Source organism: Brassica rapa, chromosome A03 (genome assembly GCF_000309985.2).
Source record: "Brassica rapa cultivar Chiifu-401-42 chromosome A03, CAAS_Brap_v3.01, whole genome shotgun sequence".
NCBI lineage: Eukaryota > Viridiplantae > Streptophyta > Magnoliopsida > Brassicales > Brassicaceae > Brassica > Brassica rapa.
Genome location: NC_024797.2, coordinates 5,304,745 through 5,326,376, shown reverse-complemented (window position 1 = coordinate 5,326,376; position 21,632 = coordinate 5,304,745). Strand labels below are relative to the sequence as shown.

The window sequence follows — 21,632 nt, the reverse complement described above, 5'->3', positions numbered from 1 at the left end:
CTTTCCACACGAAGGAAGGTCTTGTCAGAACAGATCCTTCTCGCAGACTAGTGAATGAATGGTCTTAACTCTCGAGCAAAGACAGAAAAGTTCGAATTAGCAGAAATAGTCTTAAACCAAATGTTTTATTGCTTGATAATATTAGCCTGCAAATAACAGCCCATCCTGATGGACTATTTGTATCTGATCAACTTGAAACATAAGTCTAAAGAAACAAAAACAACTTTCTTTTCCAAAAATGGGGTTTTATCACTCCCTTTTTCACATCACACAATGAGATTAAAGAAAACAAAATATTAATGCAAAAGTGATTTAATAACCCAAAATACATTCCTTTGGGCATGGTGAAAAAAAATGTATTCCAAACTGAGAGAGCACTTGTTTCTTTTATGGTTTGAGAGCGAGAGCAAGACCAACCTTCGGTGAAGAGTTCACAGCCTTTGAGTCATACTCAGCTGAGAGAGTTATGAGAGACTTGGGTCTCCATTCCCTTTGTACCACCATCCCTGCTTTCCCATTGTTAGAGAGTCTTGTCTTCACCGTTGTAAAAGGATCCACGGAGTATGAGCTTCCGATGGTGAAACTGTTGGCATGATTTGTGAAGCGACGGATCAGTTCTGCACCGACGGATGTGGTTGGATTCACCGTGTGTACGTAAGTAGCTCTTAGACTCTCCCCTTTATCCTCCCTAGAAGTTATATCACTCTTTTCAGTTAAAAACTGAAAGCAGATTGGAAAAAGGAGGAGCATCGTGTTTGTTGTTTACTTACAGCATGAGAGCAGCAGAGAAGTCTGGCTTGTTGAAACTAACTCCGGCGTTGTACTTGGTTAGTGAAGAGGAAGCTGTGTCGAAACCAACTTCGCCACCGAGGCTAACAGTCTGGCTTCCGATAGTTGCCGACATATCAAGCAAAGGAGTTGGATTGAGGCCAATGCTGGAATTGAGCGTCGCATGGGGATGAACGTATTGCACATCCAGCTGAATTATAACAGAGACACATGTTAAGACTAAAGAGTGTAGAAACTGACTGAGACTAGAGTGTGACCGTTTATCATATGGGTTATGCACTGACCTTGCCAGACTTGTGATCAGGTATTTTGAAGCTGATAACAGCTTTGGCAGATGGCATGAGATTTTTGACAGTTACTTTCGTCGACACCTGCATAAAGATGTTACGTAATATGGTTAAGGAGAGTTAAGGTGCACAAGATCAGAAAGCATGTATCACTACAGATAATTACTTACACTTGAATGGCTGTCGATTTTCAGATCAACAATGGTGTTTTGACCTTTATATAGTGTGCTTATGTCGCCAAAAAATAAATCATCCTTCTGCAAACCTGTCGCCACGAATTCCTGTTGGAGAGAATTTCATTACCGTATACTAACATAGGTTCAAAGTAGATTACATACTTTGGTTTGAAGGGGGGGAGTGTCACCATAAAAATTCTAATTAAATGAAATCTAAGCTAAAACAATTGTTCTCCCACTTACGATACATCAAAGTCCATGTTTTTGGAAACCAGAGTATGTACATTAACTGGATATACTAGCTATCAATTTCTATAAAATGGATTTTAACCTATTAAAGAATCCAACATACCGTTCCCGTGGCACTCAGCATCGTCAGAGTAAACTTCTGGTCGAAAATGTAATCCTTGTTCAGAAGATCTGCAAATGATCAAATAGTCAGTAAAGGGAACCACAAACACAGAGAGAGCAATGTCCAAGATCTGCCAAACTTACCTTTGGCTTTCCTGCCAATATCTGGAAACGGAGCTGGACTGCTTCCCATCTTCTAATGTAGAAAAGAAGCTCACCAAACACTGACAATTTCACAAGCAACACATAATCAAACGCATGCCACCAATATTCAACGATTCACAAAATGATATAATCCAAGCTCCAACACTTCTCTGAGCTAATCAACCAATCAGAATCTTCAAATACTTAAAAGTTAAAACTATCTTATAGCAGCCTCAACAACAGAGGCTGCAGCAGAAAGCAATTCTACATTGCCACAAGAACCATGCGTATACATATGAAACTACAATCCAAAGAGGAAACAAATCAGTTTCAACTACGTTTATGAACTATAACGAATCAAACCAATGTTGATACAATATCACAGAGAATCACAACAAGCTATGAGTGTAATCACACAATACGTTCTCCTCAGGTTTACCGAAACTATCTATGGAAGTAAACAGATCGAGAGAATCGCATCGAATCGATCAAAAGCCAATCTCACGAAGGCCACATGAATCAACAAAGAACGTTAGCTCGTTATCTAGATTCCTTACCAAATCGGAAGATCGACGAAACGGTTCACGTTCGATTGATAAACCCTAGCTGCTCCGTCGCCCTCGATGATGGTGGAATCAGGCGACGGCGGCTTTTGAAGAAGAAGACGGTAAGTAGTAAAAAGGGCCTCGATAAACTCAAAGGGAGACGAGACGAGACGAGGAGGCCAACGTTCTCGCCGTGAGCAATGATAATGTCACCTGGCGTTGAGGTTAGTTAGGTCACGAGCTCGCACGCTTTTTTTTTTCTTTTTTGTTGTTGAGAAAAGCCTTTTTGCTAATTCGTCTGTGATGTAGTGTAGGTTCTGTCACAGGCAAAGCTGTGTCCAGCTCGTGAGGCCCATTTTGATGGCCCAAGCCGACTCGCTTCGTCAGCTGTTGAAAATGACGATACTACCCTTGAAATCGGTTTGCAAACAAATGGAGCTTCCCTTGTTAACCCGGTTTTGTTTTATAATTTCAGTAAGCAGATTAGTGAAGAATAATAAAATTTCTAACGTTGTGCAAACAAAACCGTCAGATATAATTTTTTATCAAATGGTTCAGTTTAGTTTGGTGTGGATAAAATTATTTTATAGAATTATTGGATGTAAATATCGTCTATATTTTGGTGTATAATAAATTAGCATTAAAAAGTAATGTAATGTAGTTAAACTGATTATCAGATAATATATATATTGATGTTGAACATTGTTTTTTTTGGGCCACCATGAAAACGTCCACAAGTATTCTATCTATTGAACATATCTGAAATCCTCAGTTAGACAAATAATTATTTAAACTTTAAAAGACATTAACGATCACAAAACCAATTAAAATGAAATTTAAGTATACATTATAATAAATCAGATGTATCTATCTACGGAATGTGGTATAATTTAGAAGGCTTAAGATTGCTAGTAACATTGAAATAGTTCAATGTCCGTATCCACTTCTCTTGGTTCTTCAACAAATGAACCGCAATAGTATCAGGCCAAAGCTCATGTGTGCATCTAGTAGGAGGCTCGGGGAAATTATACATGGACCATTTAGCATTAAACCGGTTCTTCCCTCGTCTTCCTTCTCGAATCCAGTCGCCAAACACTTTGTCTTCAGGACCTTCTAGATGTTTCTTGGGAATTTCAGAATCTTTGAGCCAAACTGCGATGTCCCACGAGACTAAGTAGCCCATTCCTGACATGTAATGTACGAACGGGTCCATGCTTGGACATGGAATGACGTAGCCGTAGTAGAGATCTTCTCGAGGTAATGGTCTTAAAGATGCTACGAGGCTTTCTTGTCTTATGTACGTGTCATCGTCGGCTTTCATTACGTAGTGGTATGGTGGGTTTGGTGCATCGGTTTCGTTGAATAGGTCTGGTAAGCTTGAGAAGTATGTGTAGGTCTTGCCTGTAAATAGAAGAATTAAATTAGTTAAAAAGTGTTACAACTATTCCAATCGGTTAAGCTAGTCCAAATCGAACTGAAAACTGAACCGAAAGAGATTGAATAAATTCAACTGGAATTTTGTGTGTTTATATAGTAACAAATCGCAATATAAAGTGAAACAAACTTCATCTTTTTTTTTTGCTAAACTGAAATAAATTAAATAAATAGAAAACTATAGCCTAAATGCGCTTGCAAAATCTCTAAATAAACGATTTTTTACAAAACAAAAATTGAAACCATGTCAAACTGAATTGAACTATAATCTAAAATGGTTTTTTCAAAAAAAAAACTTTATTCTAAAATGGTATACCAAATCAAAACCAAGCCTGTATATACCAAACCAAAACCTAACAAAAATAATAGTTGCTTCAATTGGGAAAATTCGTTTTCAAAGCGAACTATATAAATCAAATTCAACCCAATTCGAACCGAAATTGACTATAAACCGAGATAAACCAATTACCTTTATTCATATTCTCGTTGCAATTGAGTATAATGATGTCATCATAACGCATGATCTCCAAAGCGACAAGCACTTTCTGGTCTTCTTTAGTCAAGTTACAGAACACAAACTTCACGTCGATCTTAACGCCGGCGGGAACATCCTGCGTGCCGTAGATCATCCGGAGAAAATGCCTACGTTGGTACTGATCGGGAAGTGTAAGAATCCCAATAAGTATCCTAATCTCATCTTCATCTGAAGAAGACAACAACGGTGCCTCCAATGAACTGCTGTTCCTCGGAACATTCGACAAAGCACATCGTCCGAAACTCAAGAAACTGTCGAATCTAACTTCGTTGATGAAAGCTAATACACAGAGAGCTACGATGAATAAGAAAGAAGGGATGATGAATTTTCTGCCGTCCGATCTTGGAGAATATTTCATCTTTATTTCTTCAGTATAGAGGTGGAGATGTTGCAGCAGAGGAAGAAGATGAAGAAACTAAATAAAAGCAGAAACTATTTTACCTTAGAGGAGACGTTAAAAGAACTTTTGAGAAGCTTAAGGAACGTGAGGTTCAAAGCAGAGTTTGTAAACGAAGCAAGTGTTGTGCTTCAGTATTTCACGCCATTTAACATGCGATTTTCTATTTTATTTATTTTTTATACAATATTAATATGATACTAGATTCTGATTTACTCGTGAATAGTCCTTTTTGTTTAGGTACTTAAAGTGCATTCAGCCTAAGATAGCTGGTCAATAGTCAATAAATAAATAGATGAAAAGATTTCTATATCAGAATACAATATATACTCCATAACCATTAACCATAATATGATATTGGGGTTTTTTTTTTGCCGTGATTTATGAATGCTTTACCAAAAAAAATATTGGAGTTTTCAGAGTTCAATAGTTTCACCATAGTTATGTCTAGTTTATGAATTACTATTAAATTCCATTTTTAATTATGAAGATATTGCTATTTGTGAAGTGACTAAATGTTTGAGTTTTATAGCTCCATATATTTTTAGAGTGAACATTTATTTAGTTTTTTTCTTTCAAAAACTTGAAGATTTAATCCCAATTTTTGATATAATTTTTAATTTTAATTATTATGGTAACTTATAGTTTAAATGAATTACTATCATTACGTGTTTTTAATAATCAAATTTGAATTTATTGGTGTTAATAATCAAATACCAATTAATTGTTTTTAATAACTAAATCATTCTGATGGGAATGATCGTATTTATTGCCTACAATATTTCAACAAATATAAGTCAAATTAGATCAACTTGAAAACACTATATGAGAAAAAGCGGTGGATCTAAGCCTAACGTCGTTAATATAAATATTTTAAAATTTAAACATATAGCTTTGCAAAATGGAAAGTTTGGTGATTGGAGTCAAATATAAATTTGGTAAAATAAAACTAAGAACGTGGTCGGCTTCGAACTTCGTGACCCGCAACAGTCTCATCTTGCCACTTCCTCTCTGTAAAGTTAATTAACGAGTTGACTTTTTAGAGATCTCATTGTACTGCGTTGCCTTTTTCTCTCTCTACTTGCTTAGATCTTTTTATGAATCACCTCAAATTTTAACATAATACTTTTTTTTACGCTTTTAGAAATATTTTTCATATGAAATTCCAAATTATATGCGTAAGTATTTTAGGATGCCTAGACTTAATTTCCAAAGTCAAAACGACGAAAACTATATGGAACTTTATATTCTTCATTTAGTCAACGATGTAATTGGAACTTTTGTGGGCCCAAAAGGAAGGTCGACATAGCCATTTTCCCATAAAGACCAATATTCAAATTAAGCCCAACTAGGTCATATCCATGATCCATCCGAATAAAGTAGGCCGACGGACGAAGACTCACTTGTAAAATATAAGAGGATATGATGGTTGCAAAATATGATCGGTGTAAGTCTAACTGTCTAAGGATATGATGCCCTTGCTTTAGGTAACGAATAAAACTTGAAAATGTCTTCGTACAGCTTAGATTTTAAAACAATAGGAGAATATAACGAAACCAGTAAAAATATTATGCTGTACTTTTAACATGTGATGAAGTGAAACCGGTAAAACGAAGGTTTTAAAACGAGTATCAATATGATATAGCGAGTGAAAAATCAAAATTTCTAAAAACCAAAGTGCAAGTATGCTTTACACCAAAAAAAAAAAAAAACAGTATGTTTTCGAGCATATTATATAGTTTATAACATATTTTTTTCCTGTTTTGCTTTCTCATTTTTAAAGCTTCATTAATCTAATGGTTACTCGTTACAAATCATTCATACATTTATTTGCTTAAGCCCCCTGCATGGAACTCTTACCGATTTTAATTGATTCAACGCCTAGAAATGAGGCGTTTGTATTTTTATTTGTTGCAAAAATGTTTTTAGTGAAGGCAAGAGATCGTGAGCCGTTTGTTAACTAAAAAGCCCATTATCACTAAGGAACCCCATCCTTAACAAGAGATTCAAAGACGCTTAAAAAAACCAAAATTGTGTATTTTTTTAAAACTCAGCTATTAATGTTTTTTTTTCAAAAAACGTAAATTTGAGGATTTATACCACTGTTGTGCGTGTAGCATACTGTACATGATACCGTTGTATAAAGTAATTGAAAAAGGTGTAAGAAAATGACACGACTTGAGATAATTGTTTCTGTTTTGCTTTGCTGGATACGTACGGCCCTTTACTTTCTACTATGATTTACAATACGACATTCACATACAGTATATTGTTAATGACTAATTCAAAATATTAAAAGCTAACGATTTTAACCTCTCATAACAACAACAAAAAGAAACAAAACAATGGTTATTGGTTGTTGTATTTTAATGGATTTGAAAATCCAACTAAATGTAGTGTTACTGGTTTTATGATTTTTAAATTTGTATTAAGATCATGTGTTATTGGTTTAATGATTCATAAATATTATATCAAATCAAATGTTATTCAATCACATGGATTTACTAATAACTTTGATTTTATAATGGATTTGAATGAATTTTTTTGGATTTTTTTGGATTTTTTTGTTAAAAAATACAAAGAATCAAATCCGAGGATAAACTTCCAAATTTGTAAATACTAATCCGAAAAAATTTAAAAACCTGCATATTTTATTTGAATTTATAAATACTACCTGAATTTCTAAATTAATCAATATGTAAACCAATAACATCTTCAGCGTATGGAATAAATGACAACTGACAAGACATCAGTTTCATGTTCACGCTTGGAGATTCGAATAGTCAACTTTGTTTCACTCTTTTGTCTGCCACTTTTGTTTAACAATGTTAACAGAAATGCATATACACTTTGATTGTGTTCTCTTCTGGTCTTTTTATCAGCCATGTCCTCTTCTTTTTATTCTCCTTACTTTCTTTGATAATCCCATCTAATCATCTATTCAGTTAAACTTATCATATGCAGGAAAACTTGCAACATCTTTTTGACTATTTTATTGCATGAATCTTGAATTTTATGGTCACTTGTTTTCCTTAATACTATATGTAAATCACATGTTTATTCTTCTTCTTAGGTTCTAAATTTTGCCTATGTGCTTCAGGCCTTTTTTTAATGCTTCTTTGGCAGCATTTTGTCATGCACAAAAGAATTCCCAAAGCTACATTTTTGAAGGTTGATATTATAATCATTGATATAGTTCCAATTCCAACTAATGTAGATTCAGTAACTTTCTAAATCTGTTTTAGTTACTATATACAATACATGGCGTGGCTTTTAGGAAAAGGGAAAATTGGAAATATAGGACACTTTGAACTTTGATTTGTCACAATAAGATTTTGTCTAAGTTTTTTGTCTTATTAAGATTTTAATTAATGTTAATACGATTATACCCTTAGATTATTGAAATTTTAATTTAATTAAAATATAGAATGTTTATTAATTAGATTTATTTATAATTGTTTTTACATTAGGGATGGAAAGAAAAATCAAAAGCATTAAAAGTTACGTAATTGTGTCTGTTTCATTTTTTCTTCTTCCACAATTTAAGGCACGACATTTTTTCACAAATACTTTTATGAGGTTTCTGTTCTCATCTTCTTCTTTATCTTCTCAGATTATTGTCTCCATCTTTACTTGATATCCTTCTTAGCCTCTTTGATTTCGCATTGTGTCATGTGAAGATGGTTTATAGCATCTTCGATTTTATTTCGTATTTGATTTGATGGGTGATTTTCTTTTGTTCTTGATTAGATCCTTTGTTAAAGGCGGCCATTAAATCGGAGTCACCAAAATTATTTCACGTTTTTAAGTTTTAAAACCTTGAAACTGGAAGATACATGCTAAATCTACAAATTTAAACCATACCCAACAAAAAAATGCAAAAATAATGGACGAAATTAATCAAAGAAAGCATGGCGGCTCTGTAAAAATATCTCTGTAACCCTAAAAACAGTCGAGGAAGATGATGACTTATTTACGGTTATGCCATTAATGAAAATAAACACTAAAAAGAGCAAAATGCACTTCTTGGGGATCGAACCTGACAACCGGGCAACATAAACCTACCCAATTCCCACTAGGCCGCTTCAATAAATGATGTTCTCTATACAAATCACTATGCAATATAAACAATTTTCTGAAAATTGAAAAACAGTGTTTAAAATTAATCCCCGATTAATCGGTATTTAGTAAAGATATTTAAAAAAAAATGGAACTTCCATATTTTTGGTTTAGACTAAATTTATTAAAGATATTAAATAAAATATTCTTTGAGAGATTTATGATATATTTAGTTTAGATTCAGGAAACATCTTCAACTGAATATGGAAGTTTCCATATTTTCCGGATTTACCTAGAATATGTATACTACCTACGCAGAACAAAATATAGTAGGCGAGAAACATATTCTGCTTTAAGGCGTCATATAAGGTAAAAGACAGAACAAGTTATGTAACATAATATAACCGACCTATATCATTGAGTTGTGGCTATATATCGTTATCAAACTGTAGGTAGACCGAAGACATCTTTCTTGATTATAACGTAATCAATTCTATTTGTGCTAGATTATACAAGAAATGTTAGTTTACAGTATATACCCTAGATATATCTATGTTTAAAACTTAGAATCGGACATATAAACTAGGTAGATTACCAAAATGAGTTTTCTAACTGTACCTAGAAGAGAAAATAAAATATGATTCCAATTTTTTTTAAAAAAAGTTTAAACATATATATTGTCATACTTATGTTTCCAACACTTATCATATTTTTTTACATTTTTAAAATTCAATTTACTATTTTTCTCATTAAAAAAGGGTAAAACATGTCCAAAATTGCCAAAAGTATGTGAAGTCTTATTGTGACAAACAAAAGTTCAAAGTGTCTCATTTTTCCAATTTTCCCTTAGGAAAACTACAAATGATTATACAAAATCTAAGTGGGTTAATTTGTGGAAGCACCGTAGCCTAATGGTTAAGGTTTAAAGGTTTCTACACTCAGGTCTGGGGTTCAAATCCTAGATTATGCAATTTATTTGCAGATTACAGAAAATCCATGTTTCAAGTTCCGGAGAGAGCAATTTATCAAACAATTATGCAGATTACGTAAGAAAGACTTACAAGGGATCTTCAACATGGTGCAAGTAAATCTGGTATGGCGTGGATCTTCATAAGACGGTTCATGTGATGCAGTTAGGCGTATGTCTTCATAAGACATGTAGTATTGTCGGTTGTCGAATCGTCTATGTAATCTTTCTCATATCATAATTGTAAGATCATAATATATCAGCGTTAAAAAAAAAGTGGGTTAATTTCAATTAATTTGATTCAAAATTTAATTAGTTCGGTTTGAGTTTTGGCATGATTTGGATATATTTTTCACTATAAAATAAAAAAAATGAAATAATCAATTTCCAAACCAAACCGAATCGAAAACAAAATAGACCCGTTGGAAAATGTACACAAAAGGTCCAAAACCATTATAGTTTAGCATTGTTTCATAGCCAAACAATTCATATCACTAATCTGTCGCTATTTTCGATTGTTTAAGGATATGTTAACTCTTAGTGGATGGATATGTAATCAAGGTAGGATAAGACGCTAAAAGAAAGTGACATGGAGATTCGGATAAGAGCGCAATAAAATGATGAACTGAGATTACATTATGCATAGTATCCTCCTCTATGGTTAAGAATATATACAGATATATATATATATATATATATATATATATATATATAAGAACATGAATTTTGTTGTTTATAATTTTATCCACTAACGAGTTGAAAGTTTACAACGATTGAAGCTTGCATAGTGACTTGCACCATAAGATACAGTTCTCTTTTCTTAACTGTGTTGTCTTTTACGTGGTCCATCGCGAAATTCTTTGTCTCTCTCGATTAAATTTCTAAGTTGAGATTCTAGGTCATGGACCTACCAATAACGATACAGGAATTGTTATTTGGCACATATAATCACACTTTGGAATGGTGATTTTACATGTTTATATTATTCACTAACATTCATCATATAGTTTTTCATTTTTATTTTACAATTTCTGAAAGTGATTTCATTGAGTAATTGATGAGTGCTTATTAAAACAATATTTTAGCATTCAATATACCTTCATATTTTTTTTGTTTTTTTTGTAACTGGATATACCTTAATATTTGGTCAGACAAAATTAGGATCATCAACCACAACTGAGTTCTGTGTCCCTGACTCGGTTTATACTCAACTAACGTTCCAAACAATGATTTATCATGTGTGGATATAATAGAATGGGAGACGGCACCATCGAGGAAACTACCTCCTTTTTTTCATCTCCACATAATAGACAAATTGGTATGTGATCATATCATTGACCTTCGCTACAGAGAGGCTACCAACTCTCTTTTTTTTTGTTGCTAAAAGTTAAATATCATAGATATGAAAAGAGATTTACAGAAAGTAGAATCTAGAGCATGTTACACCATGGCAAAAAAAGAATAAAAAACATAGTGATAATAGGTTGATCAACGCATCCACTTGGACGTGAGACTTAGGAAGGGCTTCCTCTCTCGTCTGCAGTGATAGTATTGCGCACCTCTTTGTCTATAAGCCGGTGGATAGAATCTGGAGGCAAGACAATGCGGTTGTGCAAGACATTGTTTTTCTGTTTCTACTAGTGGTAAATTACAGATTGTGCAGCTAGCTTCCTCAAGACATAGTGGCTACCGACACTTACATCGGTGATATTGAAAGGAACTTCATTAATACTATGTGCTTAACTATCTCTCCTTGATAATGTAAAGAGATATTCTCTATTTATGCTTTATAATATAAAACCTGATAAGACTTGGAGGTTTTATATCATACAACTTGATAATGTAAAGTGATATTCTCTATTTTCCTATACCTTTTATATTATCTTAAAAACTTATATAACGTAGCTCAACTCTTCAACTATAAAATGTCTGAACCCTGTAACCTGTTGACAATAAAAGAAAAGTATGCATCTTACATATGTATGTTTATGAATGAATAATAAATATTTTCAGAACACAAACTTATTATTTCAAATCACTCTATCAACATGTATGTATCATAATTATATCATCTTTAATACTGTTGAATTGATATGTGGAGTGCAAGCATGTACAGTGGTATGAACTCTTTTCACATATATATTGAATATAGTTAATTTTAATATTTCCATCATAAAGTAACTATGTACTAAGTAATAATAGTTATACTATTATCCAATATCTATATTTTACTATTCATTATACAATTGCAATAGCGTGCCATTCACGAACACATGAATTTGAGATAAAATTTGGATTTCATATTAAAGTAAGATATTGTTATTAGAAGTGGACAAAGGAAAAACATGTTCGCAACCATTCCCGTCTAAGTTCTTTCAATAGATGTACATAATACTGATAACATATTTCTACAAATCGCTGACCAAATATTTGTTACAAAGTACAAATTCTATATGCTTTGACTGATTAGAGTATATATATATATCGGATTAACATTTAAAATTAACATGAACATAACAAATCATGCGAAACAAATCTTGTTGTGTTGTGTCTGTAATAAAGAGACAAAATGCTCAGCGCAAACTTAGCCGATTGTTTAGATTATAATCCCACAATCATGGTCTAATCTTGTTCTAATCATTCCCTTATTCTTCTTTCTAAGAAAAAACGATTATGAATTTATTAATTTTATAGTGATCAGATCTGATCTTTAGTTTTTATTATTTATTTTTGCTTCAGTCTATACTCTATAGGTAAGTTTTCCTTGGGTAAGTGGACATTATGGGAGCGTTATGTGTGTCATTGTTGCTATTGGTTGAAGTCGTACGGCGAATTTACATAAACGAATCAACTTGATGAATATTTTTTAGCTTTATAATTCAGTCCCATTCAGGCATTCACTTCCCATGTGCCATCCTGAGAGCAACTTTGCTATAATTATTTAATCATATATATATATATATATATATTTAACAAATGATATACTGGGTTCAACATATACTCTCCCCAATACATGTAAGGGATCTAATTTTTAAGACAACGAAGGTTTCATGTTTCTCTATTTTGGTATTTTTTAAAAATATCATAGTGTTGGTGTTTATGGTTTTTGATATTTTGATATTTTTCTGGTGGTTTTTAAAAAAATTAACCAATATATAGTGTTAGTGTTTAAGACAACAGAGCATTTCATGTTTCTCTTAATTGAATTCATACGTTTTTTAATTAAGTTCAGACGTTTTAAAAAAAAAATTAACCAATTATATTGGCAATTAAGATAATACCTTTATTATTTATAGAGATGCAGTTACAAAGATGGAATTTTGGTCACTAGTTTAGAAAACGAACACCGAAACAATAGGAAATTATGTAATTCATCATCAATCAATTATGGTTTTTTTGGGAAAAAAGGAAGTGACTGGTGGTGGATGTAGATATTTTAGACATCCAAAATTTAATCAAAAATCATGTATATTAACCAATCAAGTTTTGCTTTTCTTAAAAATATTTACAGAAAAAAACTTTTACATCGAAAAAATTTACAAAATAAATCTATACGACTTAAATTCTACAGCAAAAAAAACACAGATCTACCAACCATTCCAATCACTTCCATAATTTATTTTTTTTGAAAGAGTTAACAGCCAGATATAATTCACAGAAACTAATCACAAAATTGAGAAATTTCACAAAATTTTAATTCTTGATGGCAACTTTGCAAAAACCCATCAATATAATTATAACATTCTTATGATAAAGCGTCATAATGGACGCAATCTATCTTATAATTATCCGTCTGCGTTTTATCCAATACATAGTAAGGTATATATAAAGTACATACTTGTATTGTAGACTAATCGTCATTTGTCACATGAAGTATTAATGTCGTCCCATCGTAGGACAAATAGATTTGAGGTGGACAACAACATAGTCCAACCATCCTTTTTAACTTTATTTTGGTCGCTTCATCTTACACGTCTCCTCATAATCAATCACATAAAATGCATTCAGTTTCCATGACAACCCCACCACCACTCCCCCCCCCCCCCCCCCCCCCCCCCCCCACAAAAAAAAACAGTAGGGGTATTATATTTCACTCTGGTTCGGTTTATATTTTACCATGACCTATCATAAACTACTGGTACAAAATAACTAAGTACATATGAGAAAATGATTTAAATCACAATGCCTCAATATATGTATCTAAGTTTTTTTGGATCTTTTCGAGTTTAATCTGTGTTTATTCACACCATTCAAAAATAAATTATACCGATAAATTATATTGGTAAGCTTTTTTTTACCAAAGGAATTTAGTTTTATAAAAGTATAAATTGTCTACAACTCTAAAACTTATACTGATTTTATAATTGTTTTTTGGTTTAAGATTTTTCTAGTTATTAGCTGCTAGAAATAAATAATTGATCAATCAGTTTTACTTGGCTGGTTAGAAAGTACCATAAATTTAAAAACCGATCGGACCCAAAAGAACTTAATTAAAGAAAGCGAAACAAGCATGAGAGATTAGTACGAAAACGTAATCTCTTTCAATCTTTAAACGACAAAAGTCTTAATGAAACATATGTACACATGACACCGATGTGTGTCCTCATTGATCTTAAGTAATTAAAATTAATTGAATTCTTTTGAAACAATTCAAACTGAAATGACTTATACGCTTATAAACTCACGCAAGGCAAAACGTGATATATCGAAAGTGGGTTCACTGTGGTGCAGTCCACATCTTATCTGGTACGAACTCCTTGTGAACCGTTGGGTGGATATATTGATCGTACGGTGAGCGATGATTTTAATTTATTGGGGGTTAACATCATCTTACATGTTTAAGCCGAGTCAAAACCTTTATCACGGCAAGTGTTCATTGCCATTACTGGAAATTTGATAAGAGAGCTTTGATCTTAAGTCTTTCTTTTGTCATAAATTAATGAACCTAATAGCTGTTTTGATTGAAATCCTATTCACATTTGTGTATACCTTTTTACGTTTAACTTTTCTCTTAGTTCCATTTTATGTTTTTTTTTTGACTAAATCCATTTTATGTTTTATTGACCAATTATACGTCTTAATATTTGGAGATTGAAAAATGTAACCCTTAAATACAAATTTATGAACTACATTATCTTTTTTTTTAAAATGTAACCCTTAATACAAGTTAATGATATAAATTTGGGTGAACGATCTATTTCCCCACAAAAACTATCATATAGCATCAGATTTCCACCAAACTATGACCTCGTGTTAAAACTCCATGAATTTAAGGTTGTCAACTTATTTCTCTCCAAATTATAAGTTGTAAATTGATTTCTCCCCAAATATATAGTTCGGAACTTAATTGTCCATAGACCATAGTTTTAATCGGTTTACTATTAACCCACCAATTTTAAACTAATTAAATCCAAGAAAACCTTATTTTAATTTTTTTTTAAACTGATTCATCAGAAAATTGAATTAAAATTGCCAAAAATTATTTGTCTAATAAAAAGTTCTAGGAATCACTTTTTTTTTTATGTGTGAATCAGTTTTTCTTTAAAAATAAAAAATTAGTTTGAGATTTCTTTGGTTTAATTGGTCGGTTAACCGATTAAAACTATGGTCTATAGACAATTAAGTTTTGAACTATCGGTTTGGGAAGAAATTAATTTACAACTTATAATTTGGAGAGAAATAAGGTTACAACTTTAAATTCATGGAATTTTAGCACTAGGTCATAGTTTGGTGGGGATCTGATGTTATACGATAGTTCTCGTGGGGAAATAGATCGTTCACCCTATAAATTTCGGAAACTTGATGCATGCATTCATAAACTTACAAAGTACAATAGAATTAATTTGAGTGAGTTCATTTTCTCAGAATATACAAATTAATGATATAATCTATATAAATTTCTGAAACTTGATGCATGCATTCACAAACTTACAAAGTAAAATAGAATTAATTTGAGTGAGTTCGTTTTCTCAGAATCAAATGGCTTTAGATAAAAAAAAACAATTATTACAATCACATGCATAGTTACATACTTCATTTTGATTTTTGAACGTGACATCATCTTAAAGGTTGCTTAGCAAAGTCATATAAATAGAATTTCTAATTATGTGATCATCTTTATCTCATGTTATTTTTGGTATGAATTAAATTTGAACATAAACAGATTTCTTGGTTATGCTTAGAAAACTTTGGTATAGTTTTGGTATGAATAGAAAATTCTAAGGATTTTGCACATACCCTAGGTAATTTACGCAAAGATATGGTGTAAATAAATTTCAAATAGAAAAGGCATAAAACCTACAACACTCAAACTAAAACTGATATCTTCTATGTCTGGTCTAAACAATTACCACATGGGATATAATTTTTAAGGTGTTCAACACTCTGAAACGATACCATTAAATATAATAATACATGTATTGAGTAAAATATAATTCTCTGAAGGAAAATAATATTAGATGGACCGACAAAGGGTTCAAAGGGTGCCATTAATGGAGGCGACAACACTCGGATCCCCACTGATTCTTCCAGCTTCCATGTCTCATCTCTATAATCTCTCTCTCTCTCTCTCTCCCCATAATTTACAGTCGAAGTTGCACCCAACATGAGTTTTGAGGAAACCTATACGCACCTTTACACCTTATATATAAGGCCCCTCAAGCCCAAAACCTTCAAACACACTTCTCTCCTCTTAATTATTTCTCTAACCTCTCTCTTCTCTCTCACTAAACGTTTAGGTATGGACTTTCAGCCAAACACATCCCTACGTCTAAGCCTACCAAGTTACAAGAACCATCAACTAAACCTGGAACTTGTCCTTGACCCTTCTTCTATGTCTTCCTCGTCCTCATCTTCCACAAACTCATCATCATGTTTGGAGCAGCCTAGGGTCTTCTCTTGTAACTATTGTCAAAGAAAATTTTACAGCTCTCAGGCTCTAGGTGGCCATCAAAACGCTCATAAGCTAGAGAGAACCTTAGCCAAGAAGAGTCGTGAACTCTTTAGATCCTCAACTACTGTTGATGTCGATCAGCCTTATCCATTCTCCGGCCGGTTTGAGCTCTACGGCCGTGGCTATGAAGGATTTGTCGAAAGCGGTGGCCCCAGGGACTTCTCAGGCCGTCGTGTGCCGGAGAGTGGTATCGATCAGGATCAAGAGATGAGTCACCTTGACTTGTCGTTAAGGCTTTAAAAATAATCTTCTAGTCGTATAATCGTATCAATGTTAATCCTTTAATTAATTGCTTTTCGATAAGTCTATTTCTTATTAGTCATTTTTCTTATGTTAAATCGAGCTCACGTTGTAACTATAGTCCTCAATTTAAATCAAACTCTTGTTTTGAAAGACGGTACCTATATTTCTGTGTTATTGATTTTCGAACTAAAAAGCTTTTTAAAACAAGTAAAAATGCAGGAACGGTTATTTTAATTATGCATAGTATGAGCCCATATATTACTTGGATTATAAAATGGATGAGTGTCGCTTATATATCATACATTATTGATCAATATATCAGTGTGCCCCGACAAGGAGACATCTGCTGCGAAACTATACTTAGTTAAGTAAATTTCTATATACGTATATATATACTTATATTTATCCACACATGACATCAACAAAAACATACCTATACGTATATTTCCGTATTTATATTTATACTAATAATTATATATTCCTCTCTTGAGTACGTCATCAAGTCATAAGTTTTGTTTTTACCTTTTTCTCACTAGTATTTTAATGAATATCCGAGGTTTTCATGACATTTTCTCCTAAATGTACATTTGCTAGATGATCAGCATTGTCACCATGTTTGGACTTTCTGACAAGTTTGATATATCTAATTATTGAATAGAAACTTCATGTACAAAATTTATATGTTATCTATACTATAATTCAAAATTTTGATGCGGAATTGGAAAGAGTAATTTTGACTAACCAAGAGACTAGAATTACAGTTATAACTACTGATAAAAAAATAAAAAAATGAGATGCATGGTATACTTTTACTTTTTACTATCACAAATCAAAGGTTTTGTTAAATACACACCATACAAAAATAAAATAACCAAAGTCGATAAATCAAATGCCACATGACAATGTTTTCAACTAGCTGCTTATTCGGTTTATTATAATTATATTACAATTTTTTTCACTAATTTTGGCCAACTTATAACATCTTGCTACAAATTGTACCGTTCTAAAAGTAAATTAATTAAGAGAGGACTTATCACGAAAAAAGGTTGTTGGTGTATCGTTATTTGTTGAATTGTAAAAGCTATCAGCCTCCTAATACGGAAATATAGTTTTGAAAAGCTATTACTTGTACTTGGTCCCTTATTACTCATCACGCAGTTGCTTCTTGTTTTTAAGCATATGACAGCCGGCACCAGGCAACACCATAGTTTGCAGTGCCAAATTGAAATGAATAAAACATGTTAGAAAAATCGTTTTTTATAACCTTGAATATAGCTAAAAAAATACATCGAAAGTTCATTACATATATAAGGTGCAAATATTAAAATGCCTTCTTATGCTGGTACATTGCATAAACATATATGTGGCTATCTAATTTAATTTTGATTGGTCTAGCCGGTTATTATTTTGACTTGATATATGGACTTGAACAAAATAAAATTGACCCGACCGAAGGTATATCTGGTGGCGTGTATTAATTAGATGAGAGAATGCACGGAATTAAAAATATGACTTTTAGATTCAATAATGCAATGTCTGAATTGAGCAAGTCACGATGATCACTTCGTGAAGATAATGTTTCCCTTCTTCATGACCCTAAAAGTGATGTTAATTTGAACACAAGAAAAAAAAAATCACAAAGAAAATGAAAAAGCGAACTCCGTTTTCGATTCTTAGTCGTTTCAGAATTCTATTGTTTTAAAAATAATTTATTTTTATTTTATATGTATAGATATAGATATTGTTCCCTTTTATTAATTTACTCTACATTAATTAAAGATAGAATTTAAATAACATTTAAGAAACAAGGTTAAGATGGTTATTGTTAAAGTTTCATGATAATATGAATGAAAAGTTTAGAACATCTAATAACTGGAAACGGAAAAACAACTAATTAGAAGATGTTTCAGTTGCATAATTTAACACTATTGTTGTAACTATTAGGTTTCTTGTAATAGCTTAGTAAAAAAAACTATTAAGTCTCATCTTTATTTGTATGTAAAGTCTAAAAACCATATTGTTTTGTCTAAAAGCAAAATTTATTGTGAAGCACGTATACTAAGTGTTGGAAACATAATTCAACTTGTTTTACGAATAAGTTTGGTACTATCATGTATACAATTTTTTTGAAACCTCCGATTAATCATGGGTTTACAAATCTGTGGACAGTGAATTTTCCGGAGTTCAATCTTTTTACTGGAAAGAAATCTAAGACCGAGTAACAAAAAACATAGATTTTATTTCCCGATTTGGGTTATAATTTGAAGTTATCGTCTTCCATTTCTTATAATTTATAATAACCTTTTTGCAGGGTCAACAAATAAAATAGTTTCAAACCGTTTCATTGTTAAAATACTAATCATCTCTTTCACGTCTAAATCGATACATTGAATCTTGATAGCTTTTGTTGACATGTGATTGAAGAGATGTTTAAGAGATGAGTGTTATCGTCCAAACACGAATGCAACCTTCTAAACTTTATTAGTTACCAATCTTGTCCATCATTTACAAGAGAACAACAAGCTTTTTCTAGTGGAACTCGCTTTGTTATCATCTCATTTTTATCGATCTTCGTTTTGTTTTGCTTGTTCTATAAATACCGAGTAAGAGTTTTAGACGTAATGAATTAATATGCGGATCCAAAAGTGTCGTATCAATCTAAGTCTTTTTTATAAGATATACCATGATAGTTTTTCAACATATATTATAAGAGCGAGACAGATGCATGGGATATGAGTTAGACTAGTTCAACTACAATGATTATGTTCTGATTTACGATCAATCAGACGTCAGAATTATATATGTTATGCATGTGAGTTTAAAAGGATTTTATACATGTAGTTGAATTATCAAGTGACGTAGTTAATCCAGGTTTAAGTTTGATTATGGGCTTATTTATGTGTCAAAAAGCCCACTTGCTCTAGCTAGGGTTGAATCAAATATTATTAATGTTTTAAGATATGAAAAATCAACAGTGTAATCAAATTATAACAGATGATGAGTTGATGACCCAAAAATTAGACAATTACTCAATATGGGAAGCAAATCTTAGAAACTGAAAAGAATAACCAAATCAAATAAAAGAATCATGAAGTTAAATTAAAAAGAAAGAAACTGCACCAAGTTCTTGAATTTTCCCGTTAACAAGATATATCAGCCGAGGTTGCATTCCGTGGGTAGACCTTGAGGGAACCTCTTCAAATCATTACAATAGTTATAGATCATGTAGTCATCTTGTACCCACTTCATCTGTCCAAGCTGATTGGAGTTAAGTGTTGTCCACATCCACGAGTTGCTATTCGCATTGCACGTAACCCAATTCCATACTGAAGTCCTGCTACAGCAGTCCACATCATTGAAACTCCTGTAAGAAGCGCTGAATGGAGCGTTAGTCCAATCAGTCTTGACTCGACCACCCTGAGTTGCCCAATCATCAGCTTCCCATAGACTTGAGTAGATCTTCATCGGCTGGCTCTTCGGGTAAGCCACATCGTGAGCCTCATTGTTCTTGAACACCCTGATTGGGATACCGTCCACTAGAAAGCTTTTGAGATTCCAAGAAAAACGAAACCCCAAATCAAAAACCATTACAAAAACCTTTAGTTAGAATATTTTTGATAAATCCAATGGATTGAGTAAAAAATAAGTCTGAATAGAATTTTTATTAGTGTTACAAAAAACAAAAAGATTTTTTATAAGTTAGATGGATTGGAAACAAATTTGCTTTAATGTGAAGTAAAATGTTGGTTTTAATATGGAGAATAGTCATCATATTTTATAAGCGCGGTGCTTCATGGATCAGGTGGTTGAACCAAATTATACTTACATGATGTTGAGAGGGTTCCAAAGGACGGTGTAAGTGTGGAAATCCGCCGTTGGATCGAACCAGAGATAGAACTGCATTTCACGGTTACCTTTACCTCCTGTGAACACATTTGTATGGAGAACATAGGGCTGTCCAGTAACATTACCCAAGAACTCGAAGTCGATCTCATCCCATGTCTCGCCTTTAGAGGAAAGCTGTGAAAACATTCTTAACGTCAGATTCAAAATCATACAGCCAATGCCACAAAATTTAAACGTAAAAAGGAGATATATGTTGATTTTTACGTACGTAGTATAGTAAGCAGTGACTGTTCCGGCTGAGTTTCCAGCGACAAGTTTCATCTTCATATCGATCTTTCCGAATAGATACTCTTTCTTGGACTGGAAACCTGAACCGGAGATCTTGTCGAGAGTGCAAGTCAAGAGTTGTCCTGACTCAAATATGTTGGCACGGCCATTACCCCATGTGATATCGAAGTTGTCGTAGAAACTTCCGGTGGATACGCCTATCAAGAGCAGAAGAGACAACGACAACAACAGCATAGACTGTTTGGTCGCAAAAGCCGCCATGTTTCTTTTCTCTGTGGTCGTTGTTGAAAAGAAAATGTTTTCTGATGGTTTGAATATGATTGGAGCTTTGTGTTTATATAGGGAAAGAAAATTTGAAAATGAGTGCAATAGAGGTTCGTGGAGTCCCATTATCGACGTGGTAGCTAGTCTTACACTGACGATTTTTAATTGTCATTATATGAATTGAGTTATGTCGGCTTATAAACATACATTAGTCGTCCACCTTATATTTTTGCTATATTTAATCTTCTTTTCTTTCTTTTTGGTTCATGCATTTTGGCTCGAATTTGTAAGTTTGGTTCATATAATAAATTTGGAATAAATAATGTTTTTTTAACAGATCAGTACCATATTTAGT

At 32.6% G+C, this 21,632-nt stretch overlaps 4 protein-coding genes and 1 long non-coding RNA gene across 5 annotated transcripts; 2 read left to right on the top strand and 3 right to left on the bottom strand.

Moving 5' to 3' along the window:
- Nucleotides 1-156: 156 nt before the first annotated feature.
- Nucleotides 157-2,544, bottom strand: LOC103856750 (mitochondrial outer membrane protein porin 4). Its single transcript, XM_009133876.3, has 7 exons — nucleotides 2,305-2,544; nucleotides 1,748-1,827; nucleotides 1,605-1,672; nucleotides 1,247-1,357; nucleotides 1,074-1,160; nucleotides 771-979; nucleotides 157-688 (listed from the first exon to the last, which is right to left on the bottom strand). The coding sequence occupies exons 2-7, from the start codon at nucleotides 1,794-1,796 to the stop codon at nucleotides 388-390; spliced, it is 825 nt and encodes a 274-aa protein (XP_009132124.1). The 5' UTR covers nucleotides 1,797-1,827; nucleotides 2,305-2,544; the 3' UTR covers nucleotides 157-387.
- Nucleotides 2,545-2,981: 437 nt separating this feature from the next.
- On the bottom strand, nucleotides 2,982-4,921 carry LOC103856749 (beta-1,3-galactosyltransferase 6). The gene is made up of 2 exons (XM_009133875.3): nucleotides 4,196-4,921; nucleotides 2,982-3,693 (listed from the first exon to the last, which is right to left on the bottom strand). Exons 1-2 carry the CDS (start codon nucleotides 4,617-4,619, stop codon nucleotides 3,164-3,166), a joined length of 954 nt encoding a protein of 317 aa, XP_009132123.1. The 5' UTR covers nucleotides 4,620-4,921; the 3' UTR covers nucleotides 2,982-3,163.
- Nucleotides 4,922-7,756: 2,835 nt separating this feature from the next.
- LOC117132987 lies at nucleotides 7,757-13,308 on the top strand. The gene is made up of 2 exons (XR_004456784.1): nucleotides 7,757-7,829; nucleotides 9,700-13,308. It is a non-coding gene; the product is annotated as an uncharacterized LOC117132987 (long non-coding RNA).
- A 2,913-nt stretch (nucleotides 13,309-16,221) lies between these two features.
- Nucleotides 16,222-17,040, top strand: LOC103856748 (zinc finger protein 2). Its single transcript, XM_009133873.3, has one exon. It carries the CDS (start codon nucleotides 16,289-16,291, stop codon nucleotides 16,874-16,876), a length of 588 nt encoding a protein of 195 aa, XP_009132121.1. The 5' UTR covers nucleotides 16,222-16,288; the 3' UTR covers nucleotides 16,877-17,040.
- Nucleotides 17,041-18,629: 1,589 nt separating this feature from the next.
- Nucleotides 18,630-21,504, bottom strand: LOC103856747 (putative xyloglucan endotransglucosylase/hydrolase protein 13). The gene is made up of 2 exons (XM_033288687.1): nucleotides 20,706-21,504; nucleotides 18,630-20,423 (listed from the first exon to the last, which is right to left on the bottom strand). Exons 1-2 carry the CDS (start codon nucleotides 21,401-21,403, stop codon nucleotides 20,033-20,035), a joined length of 1,089 nt encoding a protein of 362 aa, XP_033144578.1. The 5' UTR covers nucleotides 21,404-21,504; the 3' UTR covers nucleotides 18,630-20,032.
- Between the last annotated feature and the right edge of the window lie 128 nt (nucleotides 21,505-21,632).